Genomic DNA, 26,027 nt, shown 5'->3' on the forward strand with positions numbered 1-26,027 from the left:
ATACATGTTTATAATCGACAATTAGGTGTCAAATTTGATCTGAATATAAGTCATATAGGTAAAGTTATTTAAGAAAAACAGTTTAATTTTGACCCAAATTTTTGAGTACGCCCTTGCAAAAAGGAACGTGAGCTGTCGGCCCAAAAGAGTAATTTAAGATTAGAAATGGACCTTTTTAGTTTATTGTCATTCGAATTAAAAACAACTGTTTTAGAGAGGAAAACTACCAATATCTATTTTATAGAAACTTATTGTATTTTCTTAAATATAGGTCTGTTCTGAACAAAGCAGTCCTGAAGTTAATGTTGGCTACTATAAAGTGTTCCTTTTTCACCTGCTGTGTTTTGTCGTATGTATTGATAAAATGTCGTAATATCTAATTAAAAACACCTTAGATGTGAAAAAAAGATGCTGCTAAAAAAATGACTGAATGTGTGACTTAAATGAATTCAATCAAAACTGGCGATCAAAATGTTAACTACACTTATTGATAAGAACTTTACATTAAATATTCATTCATTAGTTAGCCCGGCCACGTATTGTGTTTTACCTAACATTATATCTCAAGTTGAGCAAAGGTGTTTTTGATTATAAAGCCTTAGCAGGGACGGAACAAAGGATTGTCAAAAAAGGAGTAGACCAAATTAATGGATATCGTAAAGTCTGAGAAGAAAGCAATCCCCCCCCCTGAGAATCTAAAGATAATTAGAAATCTTTTAAGTCCAATTTCTGACACTTTTCATTGTCTTTCACTGATCACTTCCAAAGTAGCAACAAGAAATCGTGATGATCAATATTTTTTGCTGCCATCGAGAACATATCTTCTTTCATTTGCATAGCTGACTTTTGAAATCAACTTGTTTTGAGAAATGTTCATTAATGGGCTAGAGACAGTGTGGTAGAATTTTTGACAGTCATATCGATAAAAATAGCTTCATAGGTGAACTTAAATCGATCATAATATTTGGAAGAAAAAATCCTTTACATCTATCTTGAAAATTTTACACATTATGGAAGGTCCAGACCCCTTTTATATACAAGATTACGGGCATAAATGATCCCAAGAAACAATTAAGCATAATACCTCCCCCTGGCTCTGCTCTTCCTTAGAGCTTTGCCATATTTATAAAATACAAGTACATATTACAGTTTAAAAATAATGATAAACATGTTTAAGCAATTTTACAAATGATCTGAAAAGATAATTTTATAATACTTTGTGTGTGTTTTTTTTTCTTCTTATAGCAAAGCCACATTGGACTATCAGCTGCGTTCACTGACAGGAATGTAACCTCTGATTTTAGTGTTGTAAATCCGTATATTTACCACTGTCCCAGCTGGAGACGAAACTTTGTGAGTTCTCATATTACGTATTACGATAGTTTCCACCGTGTAACAGGTAAATCTTTGTTAAATGTATATACCATAAAATAATAAGTTGCTAATAGTAATCTAAGTAATAACCATTCAAAATCAATATTCGATTTAAAAGAAACGTAAATCCTACTATATTTTGTAAAAACTTAAATCCGAGACATGGTGGTCCTACAATGGAACATTAATATAGTCAACATCGAAACTATGAAAAGTCTTTCAAGTATTGAGAGAAGATTACATATATATCATTATAGAAACATGACGAGTTAAACTCCTATTTGTTTATCTATGTCTGACGTTTCACTACAAAATATGTCTTCACTAATCTTTCTATAGAAGATTAGTGACTCTCTAGCGAGCAAGATTTCAACATTTCATTTATTAGCGCGACGATATATACTTCTGTATGCATATATGTGTGTGTTTCAAGCACGTAAAGCCTATCTACAGAATGAAAAAGAAAGAATAATAAAGTTTTACACCTTCAACACGAAAATACATTGCTTAAAAAGACTGTTTCATTCATAGTGTTTTTTTATTCTTAACTATTTAGCATGGCATGCCCAGAATGAGGACTTGCATTGCTTTCGTAGAATATCTTATTTATTTATTGAGATATCTCAGTAAAAATAAGCAATCTGAAAGAAAAGAAGCTAAAGTTTCTTTGTTTTAACCATTTGTGAATAACAGATAAGTAGTGAAGTCTCAACTATTGTTGTCATTACTATTTTAGATAAGTAGTGAAGTCTCAACTATTGTTGTCATTACTATTTTTTTACAAGCGTCATTTCACCTTTTTATTAGCAATATCGTGTTAACTAACTGAGAGCTACTCCAAATTATTAATTGATTTTGGGCAGTGTGGTATTAATGCTATACTACATTTTTATGGAAATATCTTGATTCTAATGTTAACACTAATTTAAAACATATCATGCATACACATTACAATGTGTTGATGGCTATAAAATCATTTTGAATTAAGAAATTGAAGCGAGGGATGCAGATATGCTTGATAGTTGATTAAACTCCCCACAATAGCATTGTAAAAGATTGTTACATTTATTGTACCAATATGATTTATTCGCTAAGGTTATCGCGATACAGCATAGGTAAAATGTGTAAAAAAAAGGAAAAAAAAGACGTATTTTAAGATACTGTCACTCTTCAAGACCATATTTCTGTGGAACATATATATGACTAGTTCGTCAAAAACTGTGTACCATTACTCATTAATATCATAAAAACAATACGTCTAGAAGAGCGGTGTTTCGTTTTTCTGGGTGTGTGCGCAGACGCAGATGTCTTAACTACGAAGACGTAGAGAAACCATATTGATTTATAAAACCAGTATAAAGTTTTCATTGCATGATTGTTCTTGCAATAAAAAGATCTTCAATCTTCCAAGGTTAACAGTTCGTTTATTACCGTTTTACCTTAGGCCTTTCGACCTCGAGAGATTAAGAATTCTTTTACTACTGTGAATATGCTGAAATATATAACGTGATATGTTATAATGGAACTACGAAGATTAAATAATATACTTCATAAGAATGATGTTTCAAGCTCTTTGCTGTCCTTAATCTACTTTCTTCATCGTTGATTAGTCGTTATTCTAATGGCTGTGATTACACAACATTATCGGACAACAAGCATTTTCATTGTAACAGTCTTTTGGGGGAAAAAAAAATGGCGACGCTAATCATAGACAACCCATCTTCATGAACCTTCCATAAACTCTTCACTGTATTCAGGGCTCGGCTCCCAAGACCATATTCAGGGTACAAAAATCTCTTGGAGCCGCCTCAAATAGTTTGATAAAAAGAAATAAGACGTATACAGTCGAATCATTAGTAAATACGCATTTTTTTTCTCTCTCTGGGCCTTAAGTCGATTTTACAAAAATATTACTTTATCACATTATTCACTAAGCTATATAAAAACTAATACAAAAAATACGTATACCTACTACCAAATATAATATTTATATAATTCATATAATTAGTATGTAAATAAATACCAAGTGTGAAGAAAAAAAGAATAATATATTTATAATTAAAAAGTGGATTACTAAACGTCAGGACTTTTTTTAAGTCTTAGATATTTTGTTTTTATTCTTTCAGAAAACATTTGATAACATTATACCTTTAACAATAACCGTATGTTAGAGGTATCGAAATTCAAACTCTCTTCTTTAAAGAACGGTTTCTAAAGTTTGAAACATATGTGTATATACGTATTGTTTCGGTGATTCGTAAATTGAATTAAGCTGGAAACCTTTGATATCAACTATTCTTTTTCAGTATATTTAGTTTTAGAGTAAATTACGATCAATCAGCTTTATTACTCTTATACTTGTTGGCAAACACAAATTAAGTGTTATTAACAACACTTATGCTTGGGGCTTCGTGGAATGGTGAAGAACGGTCCTCGATGTTTTGTCTTGTTCTGGAATACTAGTCGTGGTGCTGTTCCACTGTCGACGACATATGTTGGTGATCGTGCACATCCGTTCCCAGGAGCAGACACCTTCTGGGAGGAAGACTTAACTTGTTGTGGACTGTGGTGGGAGAGAAAGTGGTCTAGGTTGTCCCATCCTCCACCTACACGCACAACTACGTGATTGTCTTTCAGAAGCTGTCACGTAAAAGTTCAGAATTGGTGTTATCAGTGTAAACACAAAAAAAAATAAGCTATGAAACTTATGTTTAAATGCGAGAAACTGTCAATGTTTTTTTAAGATTTTGAAATTAAGTAAATATTCTGTTGAAGATGAAAATACGCGTCAAATCACGTTCTTCGCGAGAGTAAAACGTGTTCTATTTTAATACATGCGTTGTAAACTTCACTTGCTTGTAAGAAAAATGTGGTCGATTCTGGGAAAGCTACACTTATATATGACATGTTATTTTATAACGACAGTCCCCTAATTTTACTCAAATCCAGATTTATTTTAGCAGTTTAAAATAAAGGTTTGTTACTAAGTGCGTAACTTTCGCCTATAAAATACATCACATTGTGTCAAAATGCATAACAGTAAGATTTATATTTATTAAAAAGAAGGACTGTTTGTTTTTTAATCAGGGCTATCTGCGCTACCTGTCCCTAATTTAGCAGTGTAAAAAGAGAGGGAAGGCAGCCCACCGCCAACTCTTGGGTTACTCTTTTACCAATGAATAGTGGGATTGACCGAACATTTTAATGCCTTCACGGCTGAAAGGGCGAGCATGTTTAGCGAAACGGGGATTTGAACCCGCAACACTCAGATTACGAGTCGACCACCCTAACCACCTGGCCATGCCGAGTCCTAAAAGGAAAGACTGCGTTAAAAACAACAAGAACAAACCTGTGATATAAAAAAAATAATTTTCAAAACAAATCTTAACAGCTACAATAAAAACGCTGCATATATTACAAATAGCACCAGGGCACAAGCTATAATGTAGAATATCAAATGTGACTTGGGGTTTAGAGGTGACTGGTGATGCATCTCTACTAGACTTAACATCGTTCGCTAGTCTTACATGTCAAAGAAAAATGAATACATATAAACTTATAAGCAAAAATAAAAATAAGTTAGGAGAGCAAAATGTGGGTGCTCTAGCCCACAAAGTCCCATACCTTTATCACCCTTCACTGCTTGCAGACAGTTGTGGGAAGGTAACTGCTCTCCAAAAAAAAAGAAAAAAGTAAAACAAAATAATAAATGGAAATAAGTAAAGTCCTACGGTTAGAGGTAATGTGGTAATTAAAGGGAATCTTACCTCTTAATGTTGGCATTCTAGTACCTATTATAGTCGTAAAAGCCAAAATAATAACCTTACCACAACTACAATATACAAATTCTACTAGTATAAAAGTACGAACCAAGCTATCTGGGCTAGTACAATACTCAACTTAACCAAACTAACTCATTTCTATTATTCTTACTTATTGATTGATATCTGTTAATTTCATGGCTTGCTAAACAGGAAACGTAAGAGTAATAATGAAGGAGAATATATAAATACAATGATATTACATCGGTGTATAACAAGTTATTATTGACTTAGTGATTATAAAAAGTTATTATTGACTTAGCGATTATAAAAAGTTATTATTGACTTAGTGGTTATAAAACGTTATGAGACAAAGTGAAGATTAATTTAATAATGTTAACCTCGCTGTATCTAATGCTGACGAAGCCTTTATGCCCAACACTAGGGTTCATCCGTCCCGCTAGGATATGACGTAGTACTGATCAACACGCTATTCAGATAATGAACAAATTAAACAACGACAGAGCTATAGTAGGTTGGTATATTACAGCTTTTGTAAATTCTGTACCTTTACTTACTTTTACAAATACGTTCTTTCCTCGAATAGTATAAAGGCCGTCTGACACTTTCTTGAGTTGGTCCTTGTCTTGTAAAACCTTGGCAGTAATCTGTAACACCTGCTTATGATATAAACACGTTAAATCCTGTTTTTAATCCTTTAATTTTTTCTCGGCTATAGACTTACTTTTCGTGCTTTATGGCATGGATGAAGGTATATATTTTATCTTAAATATAGAGCGAAATTACATTTGAAATGTAAACAAAAATACATCGAAATATTAAAAACACTACCTTAATTTCTATGATTTTCTTTAAAATTTATAACAAAAACTTCCTCTAAAACCTCCAGCGTATTTGGAATTATAATATTTGAATATTGGTATTCCAAACTATCACTTTTTAAAATAACTTATAAATATCAGTATTAAAGTTTTTACCGGTTGAAATTGTGTTCCATTTCAATTTTACTATTTGTCAAAATCAGTTATTTTATAAATTATATTTTCTTAACTGTTATTTTTTAAAGTATTTCTTTAAAACTATACATATATTTTCAACTATATTAAAAAAACGAAATACCCGTTTATCCAGATCTGAAAGTTTGATGTGATTTCTTATGGGTATAAAACTTCGCTTCTGAACTCGAGGACGTGGGCTTTGGTGCTCTGGTGTTGGTCCTGAATTAATAGTATTAGTGACACACATAGTAGCGTCCATTCGCTGATGAGAAGTGTAGTAATAACTCACAGAAGATACAGATTCACTTTCTGAGGTTGTTCCGTAGTCTTGGTCTTCACCGTTCTTTTCTAGTCTCACTGAGGCTGGCGGAGGAATACCAAACCGTGAAGCAAGTCTTCCAAGCTCCAAAAGACACAAAACGACATTCCGTGGCTGTGTATGGCGAACTTAATGCGTGAAAAGGAATTATAGAAGAATTGTGCAAGTTTCATATTAGCTACAATGCTACTGCTTAACAACATAACTTTAAAATATTTTAGCGCCACCTGGTTTGTGTTGTTGTTAAATTTCGCGCAAAGCTACTCAAGGGCTATCTGTGCTAGCCGTCCCTATTTTAGCAGTGTAAGACTAGACTCACTAGAGGGAAGGCAGCTAGTCATCACTACCTACCGCCAACTCTTGGGCTACTCTTTTACCAACGAATAGTGGGATTGACCGTCACATTATAACGCTCCCACGGATGGGAGGGCGAGTATGTTTGGTGCGGCTGGGATTCGAATCCGCGACCCTCGGATTACGAGTCGCACGCCTTAACACGCTTGGCCATGCCGGGCCTCTGGCTTTTGAGAGAATTTTTCATATACTTTACTAATTGCTAGGGTATTTTTATATGTGAAATCAGCTATTCTCTATAGTTAGTAAACCTCAGTTTTTAAGTTGTCTAGAATTATATTAGATACTCTAAAAAATAATAATAATTATGATAAATCAGGAACTCCAGTCAGTTTCAGTAGAAGTTTTAATACTTGAATGTATAATATAGATAACATCGGTAGTCAGTCCATGAACTTCGATGATTTTCAAAAGAATACACATTGTATGTGAAATTTCTAATTATAAGGATCCAAGATAGAGATAAAAAGTTGAATTTTAGAACAGCGATTATTAATTTTATGTAGGGCCCTAAATATCTTTCAAAATGATAATTTTGTATCTAATTTTTATTTTGCTACTTTATAAGCAGATGTATTTATAAAGTAATCTCGTTGTCAGAAACATTAAAAAGTAATCCATGATTATTGGCTTAAACAATGTTCTTTCAGATTATAATTATTTGGTAAACTCTAAAAGTATTTGATACATGATTAACACTTGAACCATAGAGTTACTGATGAGATCTAGATTCCAGTATGTTTCTTTGATCTATATTTATGTAGTAACGTTTGGATGATTTTAAAAATTGTTCTTTTTGACGCAAAGCTACACAATGGACTATCTGTGTTGTGTTAACCGCAGAGATCAAACCCCAAGCTATAGTATTATTATTCGTCAAGCTTACGGCTGAGCCACTGAATGGCAAAAGAAAGAAAGTGAACAAAAATATCGTTAATATGAAATTCATCCCATTAATGTCATTATGGTTTCCTACGTATTCCACATATAAAATGGATGATTTTATTCAATTGTTCATTACAATTTTTTACACTAATCTTTGTAATATGTGAATCACATTGATAGTGAACGTTATAAAAAAAACCAGTAATTTCAGAGTTAAGTTAGTGCAACGTTATTTTGTATAACCATAGTTAACTATTTCCCCTGTCCTTCCGTGACTCAGCAGTAATCTTGAGTTCTTATAACATTGAATGGGTACAGCGACGACAGCCATTGTGCAATTTTGAGCTCAAGAAACTAAAAAGACTTTCGATAAGTACAGAAATTCAACAGCTTCTTCTACGTTATTGGAATTTTACAAAAAAATATTTATATACTTCCGAAGTTAATTTTAGCAGCACTATTTGACAGTAAACTCCAAATATTTCGCTGTACGTGTAAAATACGTTTTGATTACTACAGCATGGCTTAAAAAAGTATACTTACCTGTAATATGACAACACTTTCCTGTCGCTTGAAATCGACAGGGCTTTGAAAACATTTTTGATATTTGCGAAATTTTATATACATTAGTTCCGCAATAAAAGGAAAATGTACATAGAAAATATTTATACCATACTCTTGAGATATTTTAAGTTAGTATATATATATCTTACCAAGCCCATCTGATTCAAATATTACCGCTTCGTTCACTCCAAAACTACGACACCATTTTAGAAAATTTTCAGTGTTGTCTCTTGCAAAAAACGATTGAGACTTGGCATTTTCCCAACATCTGAATTTCGTTGAAGGAATCACCTAAAAAAATTATAATCGAAATTAAAGCTTGGATTTCCTTGACATTTGAATGTTTTTCATAACAATATCATAAACACATTAATTGGATTCCCGCCAAAACTTTAGAGCTGCCGCAGCGCCATTTCGGCACCTGAACTTGGAGCCAAGTCCTAATACTTAAAAAATTAATATATAAAACAAGTTTTTCAAATTATACACAAAATTAAGCGCCTTTCATAGTTAAAATATTAGAATTTTAGATAGCACTCTGACTATTTGAGTTCCCTCTTGTTCACTCTGTCACTCTCTTTCAGGAACAAGAGTCAGGCACCGCATGGCTGCTCTTGTATACAAACAAATGACTTAACATTAAAATAGTAAAGTGTTTTTTTCCATATGTTATGCATTTATCAATATACACGAATATGCCATTAAACGCGTAATAGAATGCCTTTATACCTACATTATATGCATAAAATATATACATTTTTATTTAAATTTTAAAAAGAGTTTGCTTGTTTTAGTTATTTGTGTTGGCAGGACAGGAGCTATGAAAAGTATTATAAAAATTCAGAGTTGTAGTGACATAATACGATATGCGTTTTTAAAACATTTTTAATGTTAGTGACTTTTATATATCTAGCTGTTGTTGTTTTCTTTATCCTGCTACTTAATTTAAAGGAAGATGAGTTGCGGATTTTCTCTCTGTAGTATACTAGTATCAAATTCAGCACTATTGTAAGTAGTATGAAATAATTAATGCTGTATATACTTTCGGTATTTGAAAAACTCGCAGAGATGAAAATTAGGTTTCAAATAAGAGATCTTTAGCCTAACGCCAACAAGATACGTTTTGCATGTTTTGATAGGACTGTAGCACTATAAAATTTCTTCTACATTCTACTACATCACTCCATTTCCTTCGACATTTGAACGTTGTTATAATAAAGATAACATAAAATTTAATTTGGTTTTACATTTTTCTGGTGTTCTATTAAATTCTTTAATAAGAAGATTAACTTTTTACTTTTCAAAAATGTATTCTTATCATAACCTGATTTGAGTGGTTTAGAGAGTACTGCTAGTGCTATATGTATTTAATAAATCTCCTAAAATTTCCTGTTTTAGAAAATGTCGATGCTTAATATTCTTAATGAAACTTTTTCGTAAAATTAGGATAGACTTAAAAGCCCAAGTACATTAGAGGATAGATTATATATATATATATATACCTTTTTTTTTGGAGTAAGTTAAATTGCTCTAAGTTTTCCTTTCGCTCTCTGAAGGGCGCTTTGAATTTTGGACCTGATTAGCTTAATTTGAATCCGTGCGATATCACAAAATATTACCCACACTTTAAGTTGTGGGCGTGTTATAAGAGTGATAGTCAATCTGTTATTGTAGATAGTGGGTGGGTGGCTGTGTTAGCTGGCTGCCTGGTTAGTGTCCCTATTGTTCAAAATTCAGGATGGTGGTGATATCCTTAATAGGTTTTCCATGAATACAAAATACAAATATCCTTTGTACACATATGTGTATGTACGTATTATAATTTGTATCTCACAATTTGTGGTACTATCTAGAATCAGTTTAATAATAATTTGTATTATCGGCTACTCTGTTACTTATCCCACACGAAACAATTAGTTTCAAGCACCTAATCTCTTGCAATATGATATCATGTTTCTAGCGCCTTGTTGTAGCGTAATCACAGATTTAACTAAATAATCATGAAGCATTGTCTAAGAGAATCGAAGAGAAAACTAATTAAGACCCTTGTTAATTCAATGATTTTGTTAGGCCTGAGTATGCACACAATTTCAAAATACTTCCGTAATACAAGTAGCAATAATATTTTATTATAATTGTTTGTTTTTAATTAAACACAAAGCTACACAATGGGCTATCTGCACTCTGCTCAAATTAGGTATAGAAACCCGGTTTCTAGCGTTGTAGCTCCACAAACATACCACTGAACCATTGGGGATATTTTTGTTATGAATTAAACGTCTTAATTAAAAAAACAAAACAATTTCTGTCAGTTTAATCAATTATATAGATTAGTCAGTCTTTTTAAACACTAAATTTGAGTTCACTTTGTATGAAGTTATCTGTGACGCCAATATATAAATTATCATCAAACAAAACAAACTTTTATTTATGTCCTGAAATCATTTTGTTTAGTACATTGCAAAAAGGTTTTAAAATATCCGTATTCAATTTGAATTCTACTAATGCAAGATTTATACGCTAGTTGAGAATTCTGTTATCAGTTTTTTTCTTGAAAATTCACAAATTTTATTTATCCTTTCTTATCATGTGAGGTCCGGCATGAATAGATGGTTAGGGGCGCTTTACTCGCAATCTGAGGGTCGCAAATTCGAACCCCCCGTTCTACCAAAAATGATTGCTATTTCAACCACGATGGCGTAATAATGTTACGATCACTCTCACTATTAATTGGTAAAAACGTAGCCCAGTAGTTGGCGGTGGGTAGTGATGACTAGCTACCTTCCCTCTAGTCTTACGCTGCTAAATTAGGGACGGCTACCTCAGATAGCCCTCGTGTAACTTTGCGCGAAATCCAAAACGAATTAAAAAAAATCTCTAGTCTATCAATACAAAATTAGGTAAAACTGGTATCGGATAGTTCTTGTACTACAAACTACAGCTTTGCGCGAATATCCAAAACCGCTATACTAAACCACAACGAGAACCTTTGCATGGGTAAAGTTTACGTTATGCATGGCGTACTCGCGTCCCCATTTTTTTCTTTACCGTCGATATTATAGGGCAATTCAATAATTGGCGTAATTTGTATTATTTTCAGTGAAGAGTTCGTGCGTTTCGCAAGAAATGTTCGAACGGATTTAGGCGGAAGCCAATGCGTGTTTAGCACGCTTATCAAAATTAGGAATCAAAGCTATTTAAGATAATGGGAGGGTTATTCTGTAGTTCGACCTAAAAACTTCAGACCTTGAAGAACATATATATTCAAACTTTAGGAATAAAAGGCGGTGCTCATGGCTGGCAAAGGATAAAAAATCCTCATTGTCGGTATTTGGTTAAAAAAAAGCCTATTTGACACGATATAATAGTGTTTTCGCACTATTAACATTCAGAGTTGTTTAAATACTGAGAGGTCTTATTACATTAAGCGGGAACAGAGAACAATGAGGAGGACGATAGGTTTGTATAATTGAAAAAAGAGGGAGTTTGTTTGCTTGTTGAATTTCACGCAAAGCTACACGAGGGCTATCTGCGCTAGCCGTCCCTAATTTAGCAGTGTAAGACTAGAGGGAAGGCAGCTAGTCATCACCACCCACCGCCAACTCTTGGGTTACTATTTTACCAACGAATAGCGGAATTGACCATCACATTAAAACCTCAACGACTGAAAGGGTGAGAATGTTCAGAGTTAAGGGGATTCGAACTAGCGACCCTCGAATTGCGAGTCAAGCGCCCTAACTACCTGGTCATGCCGAGTACTTTTTTAAAAAAAGAGAATAAGTCATTCATTCAAAAGCAACTGGGTTTCTTTTATTACAACATGTCTATTTTTTATTATATGTAGTTAAGTACGAGTAATTATATTACTCTTTGAGATGGTTTCACACAGTAAACATAGACACAGAGCCAAGTTGGCATTTAGATGCTAGTGTGCGTAACTGTCACCTAAAAAATACGGTTACAACCTTTATGAGACTGTAGTATCCACATGTAGAACTACTGCACGAATATTTAGAAAACATATTTGAATACGCCTGGTTAAAGCTATATTGTAAACTAGGTATTGAAGGACGGATTTACTACTTGTTCTAGCTATGGCATTATATGTTTTTCGTACAACCTAAAGTATTTTATAACACGATCTCAGTTGCATATTTTACATTCAAGCTCAACATTGAATTACTTTCCATTATTTTCTGCTAATATGTATTTCTATATTTTCTTTTACGTTATCGTTCTCTCACTACTAACAATTGGCTCCAGTTCTGGTTTTACCATCTTATCACCAAGTTCCCAGTGGCACAATGTTATGTCTGCGTATTTACAACACTAATAAACGGATTTCGATATCCCTGGTGGGCAGAGCACAGATAGTCCATTGTGTAGCTTTGTGCTTAATTTCAAACAAACTCACCACAAAATCCTATACGTTGATGGCTCAGACTTCAGTCATTTATGTTAAGTTTCTTTAAATCCATATATCAATTATATAAAAATATACATAGTGTGCTGTACTCCTAAAAAATTCTAACATTTTCCTAAACTATTTCACATTTGAATTCTACCAGTTTCTATTGGTAAATCCTTTGTTGTAATTTGATGAAATTTATGTAGGACTTATCTAAATGTAATCTTCCAAAGTCTTTCTTTTCAGCAATTACAGACACAACTGTGTACTTCTTTATCGATGATACAGTGTGTGTTTGTGTCAATCAGAAAAGATGTTTTAAGCTACGAAGTACATACTGTCTTCTAAGTATAACCGATTTGCCCACAAGTCTTAAAAGTGTTTAAATTAATGAATAGAGTTAAGATTACCCTTGTCTCGGGTCGGTTGTAGTTGAATAGTTACCGTGCTGGGCTGTATAGCGGAACGCCCAAGGCTCGAACCTGCGAGGTGCTGTTGACCGATTTCATCGCCTTCAGCCATGAGACAGTTATAAAAGTAACAGTTGGTTTCACTGTTCGGTTAAGGGTAACTGTTTGGGCAATTTGTGCTGCTAATATTTAATAATTTGATAATTTGGGGTGGTTATGTCAGCACCTTGAGTTCTCAGAGCTGATTAATTAACATGAATCGTATAAGGTACCGTTAAAGTGGCGCTTTATTCATACCTGATATACACCTCCTGGTGTAAAATATTGTACTTGAATGAATTATATATATATATATATATATATATAATACCATAATATAAGTATACATGGAAAAATTTCAGTCATATCAGTTAATTGTGTAAAATTTAATTATCCGAATTATTTTTGCGTAGTTAATATAACTATTGTCGCTTTAATTAACAACACACATCTTCATGTTAAAGTTTCTTTAATTCATGTATATGTTTTCTCGTCAGATGAAATGTCCTTGTTTTCCCAAATGCTAATTAAAGAATGTGGAAAAAAATTACTGTTGACGCATGAGCAATAACTCATCTCTGTTTGTTGAACATCAGCCACAACTTAAATTTGCCTTAAATGATAACTAATTATATTTAAGCCAATAATTTGACTTACGTTAAAGTTATTATTGTATATTTATCAAAACTATGAACAGAATTCTACTGCACTGTTTTTACTAGTATGTTTTATAGGTGTATAATGTGGCTATATGTTTGAGAGTTTTAAGACTATATTTTTAATGCACGAACCAATTATAATGTATTCGATTTTTCTGTGATATTCGCAACGTTACAGAACCAGTAGTTAGAAGGTATATTACGCTAAATTCTATAATATCGTTTTTGAATGATCTTGGTAACACGTCAAAAATTGGCATAAACGTTTGTTTATGTTTTTGTAGTTATAACACATAAAAACTCTCAATATTTGTTTTTACCGTTGAGCAGAAATCAATACAATGGGCTATCTGTGCTGTGCCGACCATGTGTGACGAAACTCGGTCAGCGTTACAAGCCCTTAAAATTACCACCGAGACAATAAGGGTGGGGACGACTTTAATGAACAAATGAATAATGTACCAAATTCACCGATTAACTCTCATCAGCACACCTTTGAAATGTTACGTTGTGAAATACCTGTAGATCTCAGGACAAAATTACCGTTATAGTAAGCTGTGAGTTGAAGAAAAAAATGCATTACAACTTTTATTAGGGTTAACATGCAATGTGAACAACATAAAATATATGTATTCCAGAGGAAATAAATTGACAATTTATGAAACTACAAAATTACAGTTCTCCAATACAAAAATAAATACTATTAAGCCATTCTTTATACAAAGTGTATCATAAACAATGAAAATAATGACAAAATTTTATTATATTGAAGTCATTATTCACTAACTATGATGAAATTATCACAATATTGCAAAATTTAACTCAAAGAAAACTGAAAGTGTATGCTGTGGGTCACTTTGGGTCCGACCAGACTCTAACACAAATGTATCCTTATAGTAGGTTATGGGCTAAAAATCTAATAAACAGGTTATTTACAACGATTATCAAATAGGGATTCTATAAAATAGAGCACTATAAGCACTCATCACAAAGAACACTTGTTGAGGAATGATGCGAACATACATACTTACCAGAATGATGTTACAAGTAAACAGACCAGATGATCTGTACTACTTTGATGGATTTTCCTCTATAACAGCCTATATCGTGAAATGAGAGTTTAGAAATTTGTTTCATATGCTAGAGGGCATACTGCATGTATAATGATAGTCAATGATAATATGAGTCTTAGTCGACAACAAATAAATATTAATAATATCTACATATTCCTTTTGCTTGTTTCAAAACAACAGTGCCATACTGATCCAGGGTTTCTGCTTGACAATTACATGAATTGATATAAATTTCTAATAATTATGCAAAAATATACACAACCGAGAAGATCGTTGGTGTCCGTGTGAATCCCAGGTGTGCTGATGAGGGCTACCATTTTCTGTCGCTATTTCCAGCTTTAGTGAAAGCTGGTGGTCTAAATATTAACTAAATGTTAGATGCTTATATAAAATAAACAATGTCAATGGGACTTACTATAATTCCCTTCAAAATATTTTCATATTAAATTAACTCTTTACTTCTTTGCTAACGTCTGCTTAGGAAGGAGATGATCATAGTTTCCTCCGCAATTTTATTCTTTTTTAGTGATTTAAGTTAAAGAGCCTCACTGATCTAATCACGAGTCAACGCCATTTTGTTTTTCAAGATATGGCTACACGGGTTTTATTTAATTGCTTTTCACTGCCAGAAATCGACTTGCTTCTGTGCGTTTCGAGACCAGTTCGTATAGGAAATAGAATGTGGGAAAAATATCTGTCACAAAAAGTGTACGAAGAGGCCATATAAGAAACATTGTATCTGAGCTTAATAGATATCACTAAAACCTGTTTGACTACAATGTAGTTAAGTTTATGGTTGAATAAATACGATATTCACTTTAATAGACAGAAACACCCATTTTATTTTGTTTTTTTATGTTTCAGGCATATTTGTTCTATGTGCTTTCTCATTTCGTCTGTTGGCCTAGTAGTTAGCTTTTCGGGCTATGGTCGAATGGTCCAAGGCTCAAAACGCAATGCTGCTTGCTGTACACGTTCCGCTCTTTTAGCTATAGGGACGTTAGAGAAGTAGCGATTAAACCCATTATTTAGCTCAAACAAGCAGACAAAGCCCTAGTCGCAGAAAGTTCTGCTGGCTAAAAGCTTTCCCTACGGTTCGAAATTAGGGGCGTCTGTACTAGAACCCATTAGGGTTCTACGTGCATGTGTCATTCAGATTAACGGTTTACAATTTCAGTCCCCATATCTATTAGGATAAACATCTTACTTTCAGTTATTCTATAAAACTTAGAAAATTATGAACTAAAAAAAGCAACTTTTTAATAAGATGTGCATTGCCCCAGAAAGGTGTAAAAATCCAAAATATTAGATAAAGCTGTCTATTTATTAAAGTATACCTACAAATATTTATCGGAGGACAAAGTTAAAAATAAGTACTCGATTTAAAGCGTTGAACTTTCAAAATATTATGCTCTTTTTCTTTTTTCTAATTCATTACTAACCATGACAATGAACGATATTCGATTGCTACAAGCTCATCGTAAGTAATTACTAGCTTTATAGAATATAATAATCTCGTAGGACACGACTTGGTTTAATTACTAGCTTTATACAATAGGATATTGCCGTAGGACATAACTTGGTTTAATTACTAGCTTTATACAAATGACATTGCCGTAAGACACGACTTGGTTTTATTACTAGCTTTATACAACATTGCTGTAAGATACTATTTACATAAATAACTAGCTTTATACAACATGACATTTCCATAGGACACGACTTGGTTTAGTTACTAAATACTAGCTTTATGCAATAGGGCATTGCCGTAGAACATGATTTGCTTTAATTAATATTTTAATATAATAGGATAATGGCGTAGGACACTATTTGGTTTAATTGCTATTTTGATATAAAAGAATCATAGGACACGACTTGATATAATGACTAGCTTTATACAACATGATACTGCCATAGAAGATGACTTGGTTTAATTACTAGCTCTGTACAATAGGATAATGCTCCATGATAAGAATTTGTTTTAATCAAAACATTTCTTATAACAATTAAAAGCCCATTTTACGTGATTAAAAATAACTATGTAAAAGTGGCCTTTTGCTAATCAAAGTCAAACCTTAGATAAGTAGAAATTATTTTACATACAAGTGGCAGTTTTGCATTTATATTGTACTAAGGAAATAATTTATATATTATATTTTAATACATTTAATATTATGTCAAGGATTGTTTGTTTTACTTATACCAAATCCACGTCCGGCTATCTGGTGAGTCCACCGAGGATAATCGATTATGTTAAGTAAATTAAAAAAAACAAAAACTTTTTCATGATATCCTAAACGTGTAGAAAATAATGAAATGGTTTAATATGTAGTGTGGTGGATAGCTATAAATATAGACATAGTACTTAAAACATGATTAGTGGGCAAGCAAATAAAAGTTTGTTTTATTTATTGGAAGTATTATTGGTTAATCCGAGGCATTGTCTTCTGTTATTTTATAATGAAATAGTATTTAATATTGTAATATTCTTACAAGACACTTTTTCATTTTTGAAAGAAAAACAACTAATTTCATAAAACTTGAACTATATATTGATATTGTGATATATTGTTGAAATATAAGTTAAACATTTAGTCAATTAAGGATTTTAAAATCTTGCATATAACAATTTTCAACAGAAAATGCAATTTCAGTTTTAAGACGGTTTTTCATAACTTGGAAAAGTTTAAATAAACTACGTGTGAAAAATTACAAATTATGTGTGAAAAACCGAAGACTGCGACTTTTATTATAACAACTTGAGATTGCGTGTTGTGTGTAACGTTATAACAGTCACATTTCGGAACAAAAAATATGTGCGATGTACAAGCTGGCTTACCCCTGTAGTCAATCCGTTCTTACAGTTCTGTTCAGCTTTGTACTGTATTACCCTTATCAGATTACAGAGTATCACCCCGTTGTCCAAGACGTGCATAAAGTTTTCTGTGGTAATGTCATCCTTATCTGTAAAATAAAAACGTAATCATTACTTGCGAACTGTGGAAAGTACAACAAGATGTTTTTCAACAGCACTCATTTATCGAAGGTAAACATTCCTCTCTCATAAATGTTTTTTTTTTCGTTGTATCAGTGGAACGAGTGTTAAATTTAAACTTCTCGTGTGAAAGTGCTGAGGATGTGTAAAATCGCAGTCGTTATTCCAATATATCAACATAAAACTCATTTGCAATTGTAATCAACAATCAATACAGAGATGTTACGCGTGCAGGTTAAATAACTAAAAATGGAATATGAAAGAAAGGTGCATACACCAGCGTTAAACTTGTAACATTAGGAAATTTTGTCGTTTATATCTAACTGTATGTGATATATACTTGAAGGGGCAAAACCTTACATTTGAATAGTTCTATACTGCTAACTTTTTTCGCCCGACATGGCCAGGCGGTTCGCGCGCTCGACTTTCAGTCTTAGGGTCGCGTGTTCGAATTTCTGTCCCATCAAACATGCTTGCCCTTTCAACCATGGGAGTGTTAGAATGTTCGGTCAACGCCATTTATGTTGGTAAAAGAGTAGTCCAAGAGTTAGCGGTAGTGGTGTTGACTAGCTGTCTTCCCCCTCGCTTATCACAGCTAAATTAGGAACGGCTAGTCATACAGATATCCCTCATGTAACTTTGCACGAAATTCAAAACAAATTATTCTGGTAACTACAGAAAGGATATACACATTGCATTTTAACTATTTTCTTATGTTTCTGTTTTGCCTCTTACAATATTTTGGCCCGGCATGGCCAGATGGATAGGGTTCTCGACTCGCAATCTGAGACTAGCGGGCTCGCATCTTTCTCTGCCTTCCTAACATGCTCGCCTTTTTACCGGGGGGAGGGAGGGAATTATAAAATGACGATCAATCTCACTGTTCATTGGTAACAAAAACAGCCCAAAAGTTGGCGGTGGGTGGTGATTACTAGATGCCTTCCCTGCTAAATTAGGGGCGGATAATGCAGATAGCTTTCGTTTAGTTTTGCGTGAAATATCTTTTAATTCGATACAAAGTTAATAATAAAATATCTTAAATTAACATTTTGTTTGAATTAAACATTTCTTTTCTTATAGTATAGTGACTAAAACATTAAACAAAGATCACGTGAATGTTATCTCTGATTATTCGAGTTCACTTGAAATTCATGGCTGTACAAAAAGTTTACAGAAAGGATATTTTTAGTGGGTTTTATTTAGTGTGTGTACGTGATAAACAAGATGTTTTAGCACATACAAAACAATGATCCTTTATGAAAGTAAATGATTGTTATAACCTATATAGCCTTAACGTCATTTTTAAGATATTCGAATAAATTAAATTTAAAACGTTCCTTTCGAACGAATTTGAAAGAAGGGATAATAGTGTTCAAACTAAGTACATCTGAAAAAACACTATTTACTGATTATTTATTTACTTAGGTTATGAGTTAAGGAAAGCATAATGAAACACTTAAATAGCTTGAAATTCAGTGTATAGTTAAATTCATCTATAAAAAAAAAGTTGTTACATATTTAATGTAACAAAGCGGGAAAGAGAGAGAAAACAATATCGTATGCATTAAGTTTCTATACTGTATACCCCCGCAAGTTATTATTTTGTAAGTTTTTCTAACTTTTAAACAAATTACTTTTTAGGACAAAAATAAAAATGTTAAGACATTTGTTTTACGTACTGTAAATCTTACAAAGTGAACTAACTTTTCTGACCTTTATAATAGCAAAGACTTTCATTGAAATATAATCTGCTTAAGTATGCGGGTTGTTAAATAAAGCTGATTTTAGCAATAAAACGCATACTTTCAAAGTTTCTTATGAACTTATTTTTTAAACCGCTACTAAATATGTCAAAGAATTACCATAGCTCATGAGAAGAATCTACATAGTCAGGAAAAATACATAGAATAGAATAAAAAAAAAACGTTTAACTTACTCAGAGTTTGGTTGATCCATTGCGCCAAAACTTTCTTTTGAGCATTCAGAAGTTCTTTTTCCCTGTCATAGATGAGCATGTCGAAGGAGAGCATGTACTCGAATGCGTATTTTATCCGCTTTATTCAAGTTTCCTTTTCACTTAGACCTGAAAAAGTCGACCAATTATTCACTATGGGAAACCCCATTAACCACTGTCTTAATACGAGAAAGAATACAGATAAGCAAACGTAGTGAGAGAGTGTATGTAATTCAGTCCCTCCCATAATGGTAATCTATACATAACTGAATATAATGCATTTAGGAAAGAGTGTCTACAAACGTATTGTTATTATGAAATTTAATTAAAGAACGCTTGAGGTTATATTGAGATATTTCTATAAAAACTTAAATAAAATCGTGATTTATATCTCCAATACCGATAGCTCTTTACAAAGCTATGAAAGTGAATTATTAATCTAATAAAGTTACGTTCCAGAGATATAGGCCTTGATTTTATTTACTTTTATGGAAATGTCTACAAATTTAGTTTACACAACGTTTTATTTATCGTGATTGCTGTATTTACTTCAGTTACTGTTGCAAGGTTTACTTTAGTTGTTAACTATGTGGTTTATACTACAATATTTCAAACAGAACCCAGATAATAATTTCAAGTTTTTATCTAACATTTTATCCTCACTCCCCAATATTTTATGAAGTATAAACTCTATTACAGCGAAATCGTATAATGCATTTAGCTACTTTCAATATATACACACGTACATATGTATATATTAGCTGTTATTTACCAATCACAGGCTGTGACCTAAGTTTATCCAATAAGCGGTTTAGAATTTTTCGTTTTGAAACCAGTAGCATTACTCTTTTAATGTTGTCAGCGCTTCTATGGTATGTACGTCATTACGTGATTTTCGTATAGCAAAGCCACAAAGAACTATCTGCTCAGCCCACCGAGAGGAATCGAACCCCTGATTTAGGGTTGTAAATCCGGAGACATACCGCTGTACTAGCGGGGAGCACGTCATTACGTGTCATTTCAACATTTTGTTTAAACGATTTTGCAACGGACTTACGAACTACAGCTACGAGTTGGAGAACAAGGGCAAGTGTCTTACAATAATATGTCAGTTCATTTGAAAATGTGCTCATAATTAAAGTCACAGTTCAACTGAGTCTGACTCATTTTAAACATATATATACATATATATATACAATATAATCGTTTACAGAATTTGGAACTGCAAAGATGCCAAGGTTCAGAAAAAATGGAAAGGATGAAAGTTAGGCTTGAAGAAGACAGACCCACGTCAAGAATGACAGAAGGTAGGATGAGTGCAGAAGGGCGTCGTCGAGGGCTCTTTCGGGGAAAATAAACTAATTTATCCAGTGCATTTAAAACATGATTTTAAATTTGAAAAGTACATAATTCGTGGTTCACTTTACAGATTTAATGGTAGGACAAACTCTAACCACATTCATGTTTATAAAACAGATAAAATTTTATATATAGATGAATAATATTATTATTGAAATAACTAATTAACAAGGAGTTTAGGAATTACTGATTAATTATTCTTTTTATTATATTCCAGTAAAAAAAAAAAAGAGAGATCTTTAAAATTTGCCCCCAATCTGGTTATCTAATCATTTTGTATTCTAAAGACGGCTGGTATTTAATTAAAATAAACCAAAGTATTAATAACCATACCAACCGTCTTTAGAATACATTTTTACTTCAAGTGGGCTTCTCGTCATCATGAATAAGAGCCATTTTGCCGTAAATGAGTTCCCAAATATTAACAGGGCGTCAGTCGGAATCATGAAAGGAGGTTTCTGAAGGTAAAAATCATGCCAAAAAAAATGGTTTTGGTGCGAAAAGCCATGGCAAAAAAAAAACTGTTTCGGTTCTAATTATGAATGGGCCGAAGAAAAGACTCACTATCCGTGAGAGCAGGAGTTGACTAAATGATGGTGGTTTGATGATATATCTGAAAGTTCAAGAAAAATCTCGTTTTCTTCGTGATTGTCTGAGACTTACCTTTGAGAGATGAAAAATGGGGTAACACCAAAGATTTACAGCTATTTCAACTTTTCTGACAAGTATAAAACAACTTATAAATATGATAGCTGTTTTAGCCATGGATCCCTAGCCCACACCATAGTTTTTTGCCAGGCCGATACAGATTTACAATGTTTTGACCATGTTGTATGGTCTTCACACACTTTATATTCTTGATTGTTTTCCAATCATAGCCCGGAAACACCATGCATCTCACGCAAGGTATGGGATAATAACAAAAACCGGTTTCAGTCTACTGTTTATCTGGTGGGCTTTACCCAAAAAAACCAAAAAAACTTTAAAATATTCGAGACTCGTATTCTTATAATTCTCGAAAGAACTTTCATGTAATATGTAAAAACTAGAAGCATGATGCTCATAGTTAAGATTCTATCATCAAACCACTTCACAAAACGCTGCAGGCATGGGATCCATATTAACCTTGTTTTTAACTCAGGATCTGAGTTGATGAAATTTCCTATTCGCATATTCCTAGACGCATATCAATCCTGAACTTAATTAAATATTTAAAAAAACTTAGTGGATTTACAACGTATTCAATAGCTGAAACAAAATAATATATTATTATTACGTGTTAATTTATATTTCAAGATGTAGACAACTGAAAGTTATTGCGATATGATTTGTTAACAACCCAGAGTTATCAGTCAGTTATTCACATAGTAAGTGTTCTTGAAAGAAAGTAAAAGAGAGAATGTCTTTAAATAAAAAAAGTGATATTAATCACACGGCCCGGCATGGCCAAGTGAACAGGGGCGCTCGACTCGTAATCTGAGTGTCGTGGATTCAAATCCCCGTCACAACAAACATGTTCGCCCTTTCAGCCGTGGAGGCGTCATAATGTTACAGTCAACCGTTGGTAAAAGAGTAGTCCAAGAATCGGCAGTGGGTGGTGATGACTAGCTACCTTCCTTCTAGTCTTGCATTGCTAGCGCAGATAGCCCTCGTGCAGCTCTGCGCGAAATTAAAATAAATAATAAATGAATAAATCACATGAACACACAAGTAACTTTTAAAGACGTTATTTAAAACACACTTGCATACGCAGTTATTATTCGATGAATTCATATGCGAATGATAGTGCTGATTGTGCACACTCAGTAGAAATCCATTCGAATGCGTGTATTACCCCACAATCATGGTGCACATAAATTCAAGTAAATGACTATATGAACTTATGCTAACGAGAATATTTTTCATGTTGTAATGCTGGGCAATGATCCGTAATGGTAAAAATAAGAAAAACTAGGTTCCAAGTACTGACCTACCAATACTGCAACTTAATTCTGTGAAACACGGTTCTACCTCAAATTGCCACTTTATTTATCTATTCATCTTAGAGCTCGTTTTTAAATATCATTTTTAGTTGGGACTTCTGTTATGGTTTAATTGAGTATCATCAGTAGCAGAGACGGTTTGTAAGAGTTATTCTGTGGCTCAGCCCAAGTTTGTTTGTTTGTTTTAATTTCGCGCAAAACTACACGAGGGCTATCTGTGCTAGCCGTCCCTAATTTAGTAGTACAAGACTGGAGGGAAGACAGTTAGTCATCACCATCCACAGCCAACTTTTGGGCCACTCTTTTACCAATGAATAGTGGGATTGACCGTCACGTTATAACGTACCCACGACTGAAAGGGTGAGCATGTTTGGTGTGGGGAATTCGAACCCGCGACCTTGGATTACTAGTCTAGCACCATAACTACCTGGCCATCTCAGTCCAAGGGTCAATCTCAATGATACCGGATTTCTGTCACGGACATTTAAAAGTTAACTTCAACCAGATTTACTAGATGGTGTGGCATTTACAAAACATCTTGTTTCTTTCCTTTCTATTTTAGTTTAGAAAGGTGAACATTTATTCTCCACCAAAATGTCAAACATTGTTTGGGCTATATGTGTTCTGCGTACCACGAGTATCAAAACATGATTTCTAGCGTTCTAAGTCCATAGATATACCGCTGTGCCACTGAAGGGAGGGGGATGTCAAAAGAGTTTCAAATGTAAGTGCGTTTGGCTTATTTGGAATTCTGTGTCTACAGAAAAACGACCATGAGACACAGCGACCGTTTTGTCTGTACTATTTACATGTTGTTCAGGATCATTTACCTTTGGTATTTTTAAACTCTTCCATAAAAGTTATCGCTGGATAGTCACTTGAAAAATCACCATACTTGAAAAATACCACAAGGGCAGTTATCTTATGGCTCAGACCAACGCTAAACGATAATCTGTGAGATATAGATATTGAATTTATTCCTGGATGATGCCAATTTAACCATGTTGAGGTAGTCAAACCAATAAATATTTTAGAGCAAATTTTGATTTACTGCCATCTGCAACTTTGCGCATTATGTATAATGCAGATATCTGTTGTACAGGTATATTTATTAAGTTACGTTTATGAATAATTAAACTACTGATTTAAAAATGCGTATCCAATTGGGGCCGGAGAGGAGGAATGTGGTAGTCAGGTTGTATGAATATTTTGAAGGTGTCTTACGAGCGGACTGATGTGTAGAAAGAAACACAATGTTTAAAACTGTTTGATAAGAATTGGTTTTCACGATACAAAGTAATATATTCTCTCCATAGGGAAATTTTCGCTATTCTAGATTAGATTGAGAGAAAATCCACCAGTGGTCTAGTTGGGTAAGGTTCTGCAACTGAAACTTGTCTGATCCTGGGCGGCTCTGCTATTTTGGGTTAGCATTGTATTCTCTGGTATTGATCCTGGCTGGTCTTAACACTACCTGACTTGAGTTATTGGAGATAAACACAAGGAAAAGAGAAACATCAAAGATTGTTATGTGTTCTTGAGTGACAGAAGATGAGGAAGGACGTGCATAGATTAACTTACGTTTCATCTAAAAACAAACTAGCATTAGGCCAAATATGAGTATTGCTACAGTTTTTTTTTACATTTTGCTTGTTTTAAAGACATACTTCATAAATTTAATTGAATAATGGAAAACGTTTAATCTATCACATGAGTGAAACTTTATCTGTTTTAGCGGTTTTGGCATTATTTTACGTTTATTAGTAGAAGGTCATACATAGTACATAAATAAAGGCTGTATGATACATAAATAAATGGTTCTAGAATATTAAGTCAACACTGCACCCATGTGAAGGTGAATAAAAACAATGAAAAAAACGATCTGTTAATACGGTATTTTTGTCTAAATTATTAGCTTAATTCTTGAGTAGAGTTCTTGCTTGGGTTGCGACTTGTAATCTTGGAAGATTCAAAACTTTGGCTTATTACAATGCCAAACAAGCCTTTTGAAAATATGAATCTGAAAAAGAAAAAAAAACGCGTTACATTAAGACTGTTAGTGATTCTTTTCGTGTTTTATTTTTAACTGAATTTACAAGTGTACAACTAATCTTTGTTAATTATAAATCATTGCATATGGGAGACTTCCAACTTATTAAAGGCTCTTTTAAAGATAATTGTAATACATGGATTATTTATATGCTAGTTTAGCAAGTTATGAACTTGGATAGGCTTGAGACCATCGTTTAGTATTAAATTAAGATTTCCAATAATTCATAACGTTTCTTTTTTAACTGGCGGTGTAAGGGTTTTCAGCATGTATTTGTGAAGTTAAAGCTACGTCATTAATTACGTATCATGTCTGAAGGTTATGTTTGCATAAGAAGTACATCCTTTTCTTCTATGAAGTAAATGAACCCTCTAAATATGACCAATTATGTGATACACTCAGTAACAATTAACCTATTGTTCATGTTTTTTGAACACGAATTATTAAGGTACGCCACCCGCACATACAGCACTGAATTAAGGAATATTCAAACAGTATTATGCAGATTAGAAATAACTGGAAACGAGGTTAAAAGAAAATAGATTAACATATGTTTTTGATGTAAGATTGACGATTAATTTATTTGTTTGTTTCACACAATATTTCCAAACTCAAAGATTTATTACTTTAACTTTATTAAGTTATTTCGTGTTTTTAGGCCATCTCACTTTGTTATACTAATAAACAATAGAATTGTCGTATTTCCCGTGTTTCATTTATTAATTTCATATATAAATAAATTAGAGTGCTCGACCCGTAATCGGACGGCCGCGGGTCCGAATCCCCTCACACCAAAACCAGCTCGCCCTTTTAGTCGTGGGA

The 26,027-nt window shown here is 33.2% G+C and overlaps 1 protein-coding gene across 6 annotated transcripts; it reads right to left on the minus strand.

Annotated features, from left to right (window-relative positions):
- Positions 1 to 3,684: 3,684 nt before the first annotated feature.
- Positions 3,685 to 22,020, minus strand: LOC143223150 (growth arrest-specific protein 2-like). 6 transcript variants are annotated; one of them, XM_076450707.1, is made up of 7 exons: positions 21,837 to 22,020; positions 19,797 to 19,943; positions 17,705 to 17,829; positions 8,426 to 8,567; positions 6,276 to 6,601; positions 5,714 to 5,815; positions 3,685 to 4,014 (listed from the first exon to the last, which is right to left on the minus strand). In XM_076450707.1, exons 2-7 carry the CDS (start codon positions 19,888 to 19,890, stop codon positions 3,760 to 3,762), a joined length of 1,044 nt encoding a protein of 347 aa, XP_076306822.1. In that variant the 5' UTR covers positions 19,891 to 19,943; positions 21,837 to 22,020; the 3' UTR covers positions 3,685 to 3,759. The 6 variants fall into 6 exon arrangements, with proteins under 6 accessions (XP_076306822.1, XP_076306841.1, XP_076306832.1 ...); XM_076450726.1 differs by lacking the exon at positions 21,837 to 22,020 and adding an exon at positions 20,465 to 20,533; XM_076450717.1 differs by lacking the exon at positions 21,837 to 22,020 and adding an exon at positions 20,299 to 20,505.
- Between the last annotated feature and the right edge of the window lie 4,007 nt (positions 22,021 to 26,027).

This window comes from Tachypleus tridentatus, chromosome 1 (genome assembly GCF_004210375.1).
Source record: "Tachypleus tridentatus isolate NWPU-2018 chromosome 1, ASM421037v1, whole genome shotgun sequence".
Lineage (NCBI taxonomy): Eukaryota > Metazoa > Arthropoda > Merostomata > Xiphosura > Limulidae > Tachypleus > Tachypleus tridentatus.